At 39.2% G+C, this 12455-nt stretch overlaps 1 protein-coding gene across 2 annotated transcripts in view; it reads left to right on the top strand.

Moving 5' to 3' along the window:
- The window catches only part of LOC150085580 (uncharacterized), a 433845-nt gene that overhangs the window by 399453 nt on the left and 21937 nt on the right, over positions 1-12455 (top strand). For both annotated transcript variants that reach the window (XM_090374122.1, XM_090374123.1), the window contains one exon: positions 8402-8563. In XM_090374122.1, the coding sequence (XP_090230248.1) occupies positions 8402-8563 (162 nt within the window). The remainder of the gene's footprint in view (positions 1-8401; positions 8564-12455) is intronic.

The raw sequence follows: 12455 nt of genomic DNA, 5'->3' as shown, positions 1-12455 counted from the left end.
CATGAGACACGATGCATGCACAACACCAACGCAGCATGGATTGGCGGACACAGTCGAACACACCTGGAGTTTCTTTGACAATAGCAGCAGCAGCACAGACGAGTCTCTCCATGAGATCCATTTCCATCTCCACAGGCGATTCATTCACAATAGATTTGAGGGCTCCCCACAGAAAGAAATCAAGACTCGATAAATCAGGTGGCCTTGGAGGCCAGGCAACGAGTCCACCACGGCCAATCCATCGACGCCCAAAACGGCTGTTCAAATGGTCACGAACACACCTTCCATAATGGGCAGGGACCCCGTCATGTCAACACCAAATGTTGCATCTCACATTTGCTGGAACATCGTGAAGTAACCCTGGTAGAACTTGTTTAAGAAAGGTCCGATATTTAGCGGACTTCATGCAGGATGGTAACAGGTACGAGCCGACTAAGCAATCACCGACCATACCTGCCCACACATTTATTGTGAAGCGATTTTTGTGCCGCATGGGGGTGCACTCTGTGTGGGTTGTCGTGAGTCCACACATGAGCATTGTGCTGATTGAATAAGCCTTCCCGAGAAATAAGCCTCATCCGTGACCAAAACATAGGCTGGAAAATTCAAGGCTTGAACACTTTCTTGGAGAAACCACTGCGCAAAAGCCACACGTGCAGGATGATCTTGGGGAAGCAGTAACTGAACCCTATGGAGATGAAAGGGGTGTAAGGAATCGTCGTGCCAGACATGAGTTCGCGTCGAACGTGGTCTGCCCCTACTACTCCTGTTACGTCTAAATGACCCATAATCACACAAATTTTGATGCACACGCGCAAACAAATGGTGGTCCGGTACATGTCTGTCTGGGAAGCGTTCTCCATAAATTCGTTGAGCGGCTAATCCATACACTAGGTGCATGTCTGCCAGCTCACAGTTCGTATATCGATGCATGCTATTCGTGCGGTGACTACTGCTTGAATGAGTAAACCAGAAATTTTCCCTCTCGCGAACTGATGAACAGCGCCATGTACCGACTTACGGTGACGTTTCCGGTTATGGGTTCCTATGCGATTCATATTTCTTTAGATGTTACCTACCTCCCCTAAACGTTTGTACCAATATTTTTGAGACACCCTGTATAATGTTTTTAAAATATTTGCTGTTCTTTATTTGGATATCAGATTTAACATATACAGTATGAACCAAAAGTCAGGACGAGTCAGCCAGAGTTAGTCATAGTCATATCAAACAGCTTTGTTATCCACCAATTGTCATAGCAAAAAAACTCACAGAAGTGACAGATGACATACTTAAAATTATTTTGGCATTTTGTGATGTTACTCTCATTTGTTATTTTAACATTATAATGTATATTTGTATGTTGCAAAGCAAACCTAAAACTAAGACAATACTAGAGGTAAAATTGATACTTTTCTAGTGGACAATGTGGCATATATTCACCAAAATGTGGCATTCAACATACAAAGCCTATCCTAAAAGATGCTCCAGTTTTAACTGAAGATATTCAGTAAAATGCAGTCATACAGGGGTGCGCCAAGGGTCTTTGTCACCTGTGTGTGTGCGAGAAATAATTTGTCATCCTTTACATCAACTGTTTTCTCATCAGTCACTGAAAAGTTAATGAAGACAAGTTCGATTTGTATGTACAGGTCTTATTTTAAAGACTAAATGCACAAGGCATAATATGTTATGGGTTGAAATTAACTATATAATAGGTGTAAATACACCATAGTTTACCCATAAGTTTAACTACATTTATTATTATTAGCTATATGGTGCAAGGAAGCCTGAGGCTTATGCTGCACCAGCCAAAAAAAAAAAAAAATCCTGAGAGAGAGAGAGAGAGAGAGAGAGAGAGAGAGAGAGAGAGAGAGAGAGACAAAAGTAGTAGGGAATCACCAAGAAAGAGAAGAATGATGATATCCAGCTCAGGACCCTGGGTGTGCCAAGCCCATACTCACCAGATGTGAGCCCCTGGGGCTACTAGTGTAAAGGTATCATTTGATTTTATCTCATATTGTGGCTACCTTCACGAGATACCAGGTATTGCACTACTTCGATAAACAATGCTTCTCTAATAGACTACTGACTTCTTGATGTTGTTTGGTTTTTAGGAGCATTAGCAACTAAGGCCATATTGCTCCGGGGATATGCGGTGGTCATTCCCTGACCGTTCCTCATCCTCCGTATTTGGTGGTCACGGGCTCGAATCCCGGTCTAATCAAGAAGCGTGTGCTACACATTGCCGCTCCTGCCCACCTGGCTACGGAGGCACCTACTGACTTCTTGACTACTATTATTTATTCTCAGTGGGCACCACCACCCAGACGCGTTTCGGAGCTTGTTGGCTCACTCATTGGTAGGTGTCTCCTCTATTAGAGAAGCATTGTTTATTCAAAGTAGTGCAATACCTGGTATCTCGTTGTGAAGGTAGCCACAATGCAGTGGGGGTGGGGGCAGTGTTATGGTGTGGGGAATGTTTTCTTGGCACACGTTGGGTCCATTGATACCCATAGATTCACGTCTGAATGCCACATCATTGCTGACCAAGTGCATCCATTCATGTTGACAGTTTATCCTCAGTCAGATGGTTACTTCCAGCAGGATAATGTGCCAGTGCACGAAGCCTGAATCACTATGGAATGGTTCCAGGAACACGACAATGACTTTTCTTTGCTGCAGTGGTCCACTCAGTCCCCTGGATCTCAAGCCTATTTATTTGAACATCTTTGGGATGAGCTGGAAAGGGCTGTTCGCTGCAGGCCTACACCACTGTTGAATCTCAAGGAACTGCATGACACACTCATGTCTGCATGATACTCCATTCCTGCACCTTGTTCAATCATGCCTAGACGAATTCAGGCTGTTTTGAAGGCTAATGGAGGCTCAACACACTACTAGGTAGGTGTACCTAATAAAGTGGCAGCACAGTGTATATTAACAATTACAATTGCATTACCTGTATGTCATTACGTAAAATAAATTTTCTTTGCTTCATTTGTTGCAAACTCATTAATAATGTCAGATTTATCTAATTTGGAAACAATTGTGTTTTCAATACTAATAATACTTAATTTCGAAAGCCTGTCTTATTTCATAGTTGATCGTAAATGATTTTTAATAATCTTAAGTATTGAAAAAGATCTCTCTCTCTCCTAATGCATCTGTAACTGGCATCGTTAAGAATATTCTTAAAGCTACAGTAAGGTTTGGTTATAAACTGACCATGTCATTTGAAAAAAATGTATTCAAAAATTTCCAAGGCAATTTTAGATTTAATATAAGTTAAAAGAATATCTATTTCAATGCACAATTCCAAAGCACTTATGTGGGATTCCTGTTGTGCAGTTTGATAATTTAATTTGTAAATGCATACAATATTTAAATTTCGTATCTCTTTCAAGCAATTTTAATGAAAAAATGTCATCTAAAAATTGAAAACTTTCATTATGCTATGCATAAATTCAATCTTTCCTTAATTGTGGGAATTGCTGTATCCAAAATAGTAAAATAAAAATTGACTTTATAAAGGCAATAAAATACTTTCATCTTCCACATTTTCATACAAAAACATCTTTTTCTTATGTGGTCAAATTATTTCAACATCTGGAAATGATGTCTCGCAGTCTATTTCTTCAGAAATTTTCTTAGTTTCTTCTAACATGTTTTTGAAGCCATCATATCAGTTCTACACTCTTTGAAATAGTCATTTACTTGTTTTAACATTTCTATTATTGTTGGTATGACTTGATCAGACTTTTGCATTAAATTACTAGCAATATTAATTTTTGATAAAATGTTGTACCAAATTACAACAGAACATATAAATTTGTACAACTTGATTTTTTGTTAGTAAAGATTTGGCAGAATTTAGAGTATTACTATCCTGAGATTGCTCATGATATATCATACATTGCATCCAAATTGTACTTGAGTGCTTTTATTGCATCAACCCTGATTTCCCACCTGGTCTCCAATTAGTTTAACTTCTGTTCCGGGTAAAATAATGGAGTCGCTGGTTAAAGATGCATTGCAGAATCATCTAGACAAGACTGCAGCAATATATTATTCAGACACAGCATGGGTTTGTTAAGAGAAAGTCTTGTCTGACAAATTCGATAGGATATTATGATGTGGTTACAAAGGAACTGGATGCAAAAAATAATTTTGATATCATATATTTGGATTTCAGGAAAGCTTTTGACACCGTTGCGCATGGAAGACTATTGTACAAATTGGAGCAGAATGGTATTAAGGGTAAGTTGCTACAATGGATAAAAGGATGGTTAAGTGGGAGAAGACAGAGGGTGGTAATCAATGGGTGCTGCTCTTCTTGGACTAATATTAGTGGAGTCCCACAGGGTTCGGTGTTGGGTCCACTGTTGTTTTGTATATTTATCAATGATATTGATGAAGGTATATCAGGCTTAGTGTCGAAGTTTGCAGATGATACAAAGGTTGGCAGGGTTGTTAATGACAGTAATGGCAGTGTGCTACTGCAGCAGGATCTAGATAATTTGGGCAGATGGGCTAAGAAGTGGCAACTGAAGTTTAACCTTGACAAATACAAAGTACTGCATATGGGTAGAAGTAACCCCAGAGAAACATACCAACTGTGTGGTACTACACTTAAGGTGGTAGAAAATGAAAAAAGACCTGGGAGTAATTGTGCAGTCAGATATGAAGTTTTCTGAGCAATGCAGACAGGCTGGCAGGGCAGGTCATGGGGTTTTGTCAATGATATATAGGAATTTCGCTAGCAGGGAAAAGGAGGTGATTATCCCTCTGTATAAGGCAATGGTCAGGCCACGCCTTGAGTACTGCGTACAGGTCTGGAGGCCTCATTTTAGGAAGGATGTAGATTTACTTGAGCGTGTACAGAGAAGGGCAACAAGATTGGTGAGGGGAATGAAGGGATCCTCTTATCAAGAGAGGCTTAAGTTCTGCAAATTGTAGTGGCTGGAGACTAGGCACCTGCGCGGTGATCTGATTGAGGTGTATAAGGCCTTGAATGGGTTCAGCACGCTGAATTCTGATGGGATCCTTCCACTTATTCAGATTACGAACCTAAGGGGGCATAAATTCAAATTAAGAAAAGACAGATGTAGATTAGTTGTGCGGAAATTTGCCTTTAGCCAGCGGGTGGTTAATTGCTGGAACAAACTTCCATCTGTCGTTGTGGAAGTTGATAGGTTGAATAAATTTAAGGAGGAACTGGACAGGCATTTGGAGGGAATGGTGTGATTTTTTTTTTTTTTTTGGCTGATGCTGCATAAGCTCATACATTTGCTTTCTTGCATCACATGCTGCCACTACTACTACCGGTTTAACAGTTAATGTGGGGCACTCTTCCTGTAAAATTTTCCACCGAAATGTAGATGCCAAAAAGAATACATATATTTCCTGAACAATGCCAAAAAAATTTTCAATTTCTAGAGAAAACTGTTTACTCCCATCAGCCTTGGAGACACTGCTGAATACATCAATGCCTTAATTCTTCAGAAAATCCGGAACCTTGAGGCCTTCCTCTCTGGTTTCGGACTTCACATCAATCCTGAGAAGTCAAAACAGTTGACTTTCTCTCTCAAATGGAGCCCAACAATAGTGCAACCCATTTTAAGAGGATCTGCAATTTCTGCCATCCAACAACATACAGATCTGGGCATTATTTTTGATCAAAAGCTCTCTTATCTACCGCACATAGACCACTTGCAAATAAAGTTCTGTTGACTCCGGTGGATGATTAAACAACAACTTATGCACGTCCATGACCAGGCTGTTGGGTACAGATATATTAAGACATGTTTATCTGGTCATACTCTATGGTGCCGAAGTCTGGACCCCAACTGCTATGACCCATCTTAGACGGATTTTTGCGGGGGAATTCTGGCTACTAAAGTGGGCCATATGGAAATTTCAGCTTCCCCCTGCACCAAGGACCACCCAGATGGCGGCAGCTCTCAACGTCAGACATCTTCCTGCCATCATTAACGAGAGAAGACTTGTCTTTGCCATCAAAATGATGGTCAGCATTATTTCAGTACCAGATTTCTGGGCTAACTGCGGATGGAGGATCCCAGTCCCAAGCCTTAGGGCTAATCCAATCCTACAGGCCATTCCAAACCGGTTAAGGCTATCTGATCTGTTCCTACCCATGCAAATGCTGCAAGACATACAGTCCGTGGATGGCGACCTCTACAAATTTGCATTCAGTACTCGGTCGACTTCCTTCCCGGGACCACGTCAGAAGACATTAGAACCTGCTCCCGAGGACCTATCCATCACCCCCAGTGTTCAAATCTTTCTGGAGTCATAATGCTTTTTTTTTTAGTTTAGTTTATTATGTTGTGTAATTTCTTTTATGTAAACTCCTGGCTTGAAGCCCCGAGGGGAGTTGTATACAGCAATGTGCCTTCTGTATATAATAAAATAAAAAGTTCTTCTTTAAATTTAAACTATGCACTGCTCATGGCACATAAAATGCTCTCAGCTTGATATCTAAAATTCATTTCTGAAGACCACTATTTTTACCCTTCATGTTAGCCCCGTTGTCAAAAATTAAGTACAAAATTAGTAAGACCCTCACCTGTTGTATCTGGAATATTAAAGCCTAATAAATGTTCTTTTACTTCAATTTTTTTTTTTTTTTTTTTGCTTCATTATTTAAGTTAACAAATCTTACAATTACCGTTATTTGTTCTTCGTGATTAGCATCTGGCGTACAATCTAATATAACCGAATAACATTTACTTTGTTTTAACATATCTAAAATAGTATTTTTCACTTTCTGACCAATGACAGATATTATATCATTCTGAATTTTATCCCATAGATAATGAGGCATTTTTTTACAATCATTTTGAATGCGTGTTAAATGTTCTGCCATAATGCTATCAAACTGTGCAAATGTTTCTATTAATTTTAGAAAATTTCTGTTTCTTTCCTCGTACAATTTATTATTATGGCCTCTTAAAGCTAAATTTTGCCCTGCCAAAAATCGAATTGCATAAATAATTCTTTCTATTACTGGTTTCTATCTCTGTTTTTCCAACTTTATCAAATTCTCAATGAACGTATCAATCGTGTTTTCATGTTTAATAGATTTTTTGAGATCAATCCATGATTTAAAACTGTCAATATGTGCTTTACTTTTTTTGTGTCTATCTAAAGCTCTCGATAAATGTTGCCAATCAAAAAAACCAATATGGTTAAACCCCGTAGTTTTATTATGAAATAGTTTTCAACAAAGGCAAAATACAGAATTTTTTGACTTTGAATATAATAACCAGCTTCTAAGAATTTTTTCCCCATTATTTAATTGTTTATAATAATATTCTGTAGAAAATGACCTATTCTTATCATCTAAAGGAAAGTTATAATGTTAAACTTGTTCTAGATTGAGTTCTACTAAAAACATTCTAATACTGTTCGCTAACAATTTTAGCCATTTACTGGTCAAATCTGGTCAGATATCACCAGTAGAGGTTCCTGTCGTATACATTCAACTTTTGATGAAATTTCTTCAATAGGCGGTTGATTTTCCAAAAAGCAATCTTCTACGGAATTTGAGTGATGTTTTGTCATCATAGAAAGTATCTAACAGTGATTGCGACGATTCTCCAGTTTTTTGACTTTTTTCAGGTGTTCAAAAAATTGTGAAATTGCAGTAGAAACTTTTTTTATACTCTCCTCTTTTTCGGCAGGCTGTGCCGGAAAGTTTACTTTTTCTGTCAGCCATCTAAAGAGAATGATTCAACAAATTGTTATTTAAATAAATAATATTTAACAAAAAAAATAATAAATAATAATAATTATAAATCGTCAAAAATTTAATCTCTATCCAAAATTATTAAAAATTTAATTTTCAATTTCTGCCCCATTACTTAAATGACTTAAAATAATTGACAATTATTATTTTAAGTCACTTATTATTAATTTAAACAAATCTTTTAATTTTTTGTTGAGATTTGTAATATAAGAATTATATAATTTAATGGCATTTAGCATTGGCATCCCTAAACATTCAGTGCCCGGGTGCGATGCACCCTTTGCACCCCTGGTCGGCACATCCCTGCACTCATATGCCTAAAACATTTGAAAGTCAATATACAAAATGTGAAAAACCAACCTCTTACCAGTTCATGACTGTACATTTCCTACCTGGTGTAGCTGAATGATTGCTATTTCATCTCTCTCGCTCTCTCTCTCTCTCTCTCTCTCTCTCTCTCTCTCTCTGTCTCTCTCTCTCTCTCTCTCTCTCTCTCCTAACTCAGAAATCCTGGATGTAGCTTTATATCATTGGTAATATGGTGGTTTACATTGTACTCTAACTACTTTTATAGTTTGCTATCCTTATTTTTATCCATCAAGTTGCTAATCTATTTATGACTTTTCTTAGAGAACAGATTCCTCTGAAGCCGCCGTCCAAGGTGCGCGTGACATTTTACGAATCACAGAAACCTAATTACGTCACTACGCCTGAATCTCCTGACATCCCATTTGATTTTACGTCCATATCACCAAACATGACTTCCCCTGAAGATGTCAAGTGGCACATGAGGTATGGCAAAATAAAATATTTACCCATATTATTTGAAGTGATGCTTTAGCTTGTACAAAATGAAAACAATTAAATTGTTAAGAAAAGTTATTGCAAGTGAATGAATATTACATACATAACATTTAAAATTTCAGAGGATTATCAGAAAGAGATTAAACTGCAAAATGGAAACATCTTGTACTTTCTGATAGATGTTTTTAAATTCCCTCAAAATTTGTCAATGAATGGAGGACCTTACTTCTTCCCAGGCATCACTAATACTGCTTGTTGTTTTCATTATGTTATAATTCTTCCAAAATTCTTTGATTGACTATTGTTAATTGTCATTAGCTTCATAATTGGTTAAATTAATTGAAGCTAATAGGCAGCCTTAAATGGGAATGTAATGCATTGGTCTTCTGGCTGTATAAGTGATGTACCTGGCAGAGAAACATCACCTCTATATATTAAATTCAGTTGTAAATGTAGCATTAGTAGTGCAATATGATGCAAGAAAGCAAGCATCAGCAAAAAAAAACAAAAAAAAAAAACACTTCCCTTTCACCTCTCCATCCACTCCAAAAGTTTGTCCAGTTGTTTCTTGAATTTATTTAAGCTATCAACTTCCATAATGACGATGGAAGTTTGTTCCAGCAAATAACCTCTCGCTGGCTAAAGGCAAATTTCCACACATCTATTCTGCAACTGTTTTTCCTCAATTTGAATTTATGCCCCTTCAAGTGTGTAATCTGAGCAAGAGGAAGAATCCCATCAGCAGCATTGAGCTTGCTCAAACTATTCAAGGTGTTATACACCTCAATCAGATCACCTCGCAGATGCCTAGTCTCCAGACACCGTATAATTTGCAGAACTCAAGTCTTTCTTGGTAAGAGCATCCCTTAGTTCCTGTCGCCAACTCATTGGCCTTCTCTGTACCCATTCCAGCAGCTCTACATCTTTCCTAAAATTAGGTCTTTAGATCTGTATGTAGTACTCAAGGTGTGTGGCCTGACCATTGCCTTATACAAGGAGATAATACCTCCTTATCCCTGCTAGCAAAGTTCCTGTATATCATTGACAAGACCCCATGAGCTGTTCTGGTAGCTTGTCTTCATGTCAGATGGCACAATTACTCCCAGGTTTTTTTCATTCTCCACTACCCTGAGCATAGTACTGCACAATTGGTAAATTATTCTGGGGTTACTGCTACCCCTATGCAGTACTTTACATTTATCAATGTTAAACTTCAGTTGCCAAATCTCAGCCAATTTGTCCAACTTTTCTAGATCCTGTTGCAGCTGCTACAGTCATTACTATTATTAACAACCATGCCAACTGTTGTATCATCCGCATACTTGGGCATTAAGCCTGTTATACCTTCAATATCATTGATAAATATAGAAAACAACAACGAACCCTGGGGGACTCCACTAATAATATTAGTTCACAACGATCAGTGTCCATTGATTACCACACTGTCTTCTCTGGCTGAACCATCCTTTTATCCATAGCAGCAACTTTCCTTTAATGCCATACTGCTCAAATTTGTACAGCAGCCTTCTACACCGATGAGCCAAAATATTATGACCAGCGAGTCGTTATGCAAATCGAAGCAACTGCAGGTGAACTATGGCACATGCACAGGTCGGGACACGGTATAAAAAGCACATGATACTGAGCTCCATAAATCAGTGTTGCTCTTGTTCTTCAGATGGCAAAGGCAACAGACTTAAGAGAGTTTGACAAAGGCCAAATTGTAATGGCCAGATGACTTGGTCAGAGCACATCTGAAATGGCACGGCTGGTGGGGTGCTAATGATCACCGTGGTTAGCACCTACTGAAAGTAGTCAGAGGAGAGGGAACCCACGAACTACCAGAGAGGTGTTGGATGACCACGGCTCATCGATGCTCGAGGTGGGTGAAGGCTCTCCCGGATGGTACTTGGCGACTGTGGTGCAACTCACCGGTAATTGGAATGCTGGTGATGGGAGTAACGTGTCACAACACACAGTACATAGAACCCTGCCAAAAATGGGGCTGCATAGCCGCAGACTGCTCCGAGTGCCCATGCTAACCACGGTTCACCAGCGACAGCGCCTACAATGGGCACACGAGCATCAAAACTGGACATTGAGTGACTGGAAGAAGGTCATCTGGTCTGATGAATCACATTTCCTGTTACGTTGGTTATCAGGGGAAGCGATGGTGTCTGGATGCACCGTGGGACAAAAACAATCCGGTGGCAGCAGTGTCAGGCTTTGAGTGATGTTCTGCTGGATACCCTGTGTCCAGTCATCCATGTGTCAGGTACTCGGACATCTACCATCTGCCTAAACATCATTGCTGACCAGGTACACCCTTTCACGGCAACGGTCTTTCCCCTTTGGTGGTGCAGTCTTTCAGCAGGATAATATGCCATGCCACACCACCTGGATTGTTCAAGACCGGTTTGTGGAACATGAGGAAGACTTCCTGGTATTACCCTGGCCTCCAAATTCCCCAGGCATCAATCCCATTGGGCATCTGTGGTTTGTGCTCGAACAGCAACTCCAATCTGCGGCGTCTCAACCATGGACCTTATCGGAGTTAAAGGATCTGCTGGTTATGTGTTGGTACCAAAAACCACAAGACACATCTAGAAATCTTGTAGTGTCCATGCCTCACCGGGTACAAGCTGTTTTAGCTGCACGTGGAAGACCAACATCATATTAGGTAGGTGGTGATAATGTTTTGGCTCATCGGTGTATGTGTAACAGTATCAAGCTTTCCTGAAATCCAAGTATATGATATCAAAATTATTTTTTGCATCCAGTTCCTTTGGGATCACATCGTAGTATCCAATCAAATTGGTCAGGCAAGATTTCCTATTAACAATCTCATGTTGTGTCTAAACTATAGCTGCAGTCTTATCTAGATGATCCTGCATTACTTCTTTAACTAGTGACTCCATTCCATTCCCTGGAACAGAAGTTAAACTAACAGGTCTGTAATTACTCGTGTTGCCCTTTGATGCTCCCCTTTGTGGATTGAGAATAGATATGCACTTCTGCAGTCCATGGGGACCAACCCTGAATACAAAGATGCTCGCTCATAATTATGGCTAAGGGTTTGCTTACTTCCTTTGCTGCCTTCCTTAATATAGCTGGATGGATCCCATCTACCCCAGGTGCATTTCTTATGTTTAACTTCAATAATTTCTCCTCCACTTTCCTCTTTGTTATTACAAAGTCATTTAGCTCCTTATTAGAGTTGGATAAACTTCTGGCTTCCACTTCTCCACAGAATTCCTCATGTGTGAACATAGATGCAAAATGCTCATTCACTTTGTCAGCTACCTGAGCAGGATCAACATTCAAACTATCGATATAAAGTGAACCAATCTGATTCATCCCCTTCCTTCTAGAGTTTACATAAGTAAAGAAGTCTTTGCTGTTTTTCATTGCATTCATCGCCTGCCTAATCTCCTTTGATTACAGACTAGCTTCTGTGTCACCTAATAATTTTTATGCATCCCATGCATTTTGATTCTCCACCACAGGTCTCATTAGTTCATCTGACATTCATTTAGGCCTATATTTGAACAGTGTTTCTTAGTTGGCACGAAAAGCCTAGTAGCGTCCAGGTTTACTTCCTTGAATGCTTCCTATTTAGAATTTGCTGTTGGTAACATCATCAGTTGGTCCCACAGTATAGAATTTAAGAATTGTCTAAGACCACCATAGTTACCTTTACGAAAGCAAATACCATTCCCTTTACCCCTGATGGTAATTACATCTTTAAGTAAACCCCACATTAGTACACTGTGATCACTACTCCTTAGTGGTTCTTTCCCTCCAGATTCTTAATGCATGAATAATCACAACTGATAATCAGATCAAAAGTATTATTCCCAGTGGTTGCCTCTTACACATG

Source organism: Mastigoproctus giganteus, chromosome 5 (genome assembly GCF_048544385.1).
Source record: "Mastigoproctus giganteus isolate SK-2022 chromosome 5, ASM4854438v1, whole genome shotgun sequence".
Classification (NCBI taxonomy): Eukaryota; Metazoa; Arthropoda; class Arachnida; order Uropygi; family Thelyphonidae; genus Mastigoproctus; species Mastigoproctus giganteus.
The sequence above is the reverse complement of the archived record's forward strand: the minus strand, read 5'-3'. Positions and strand labels throughout refer to the sequence as shown.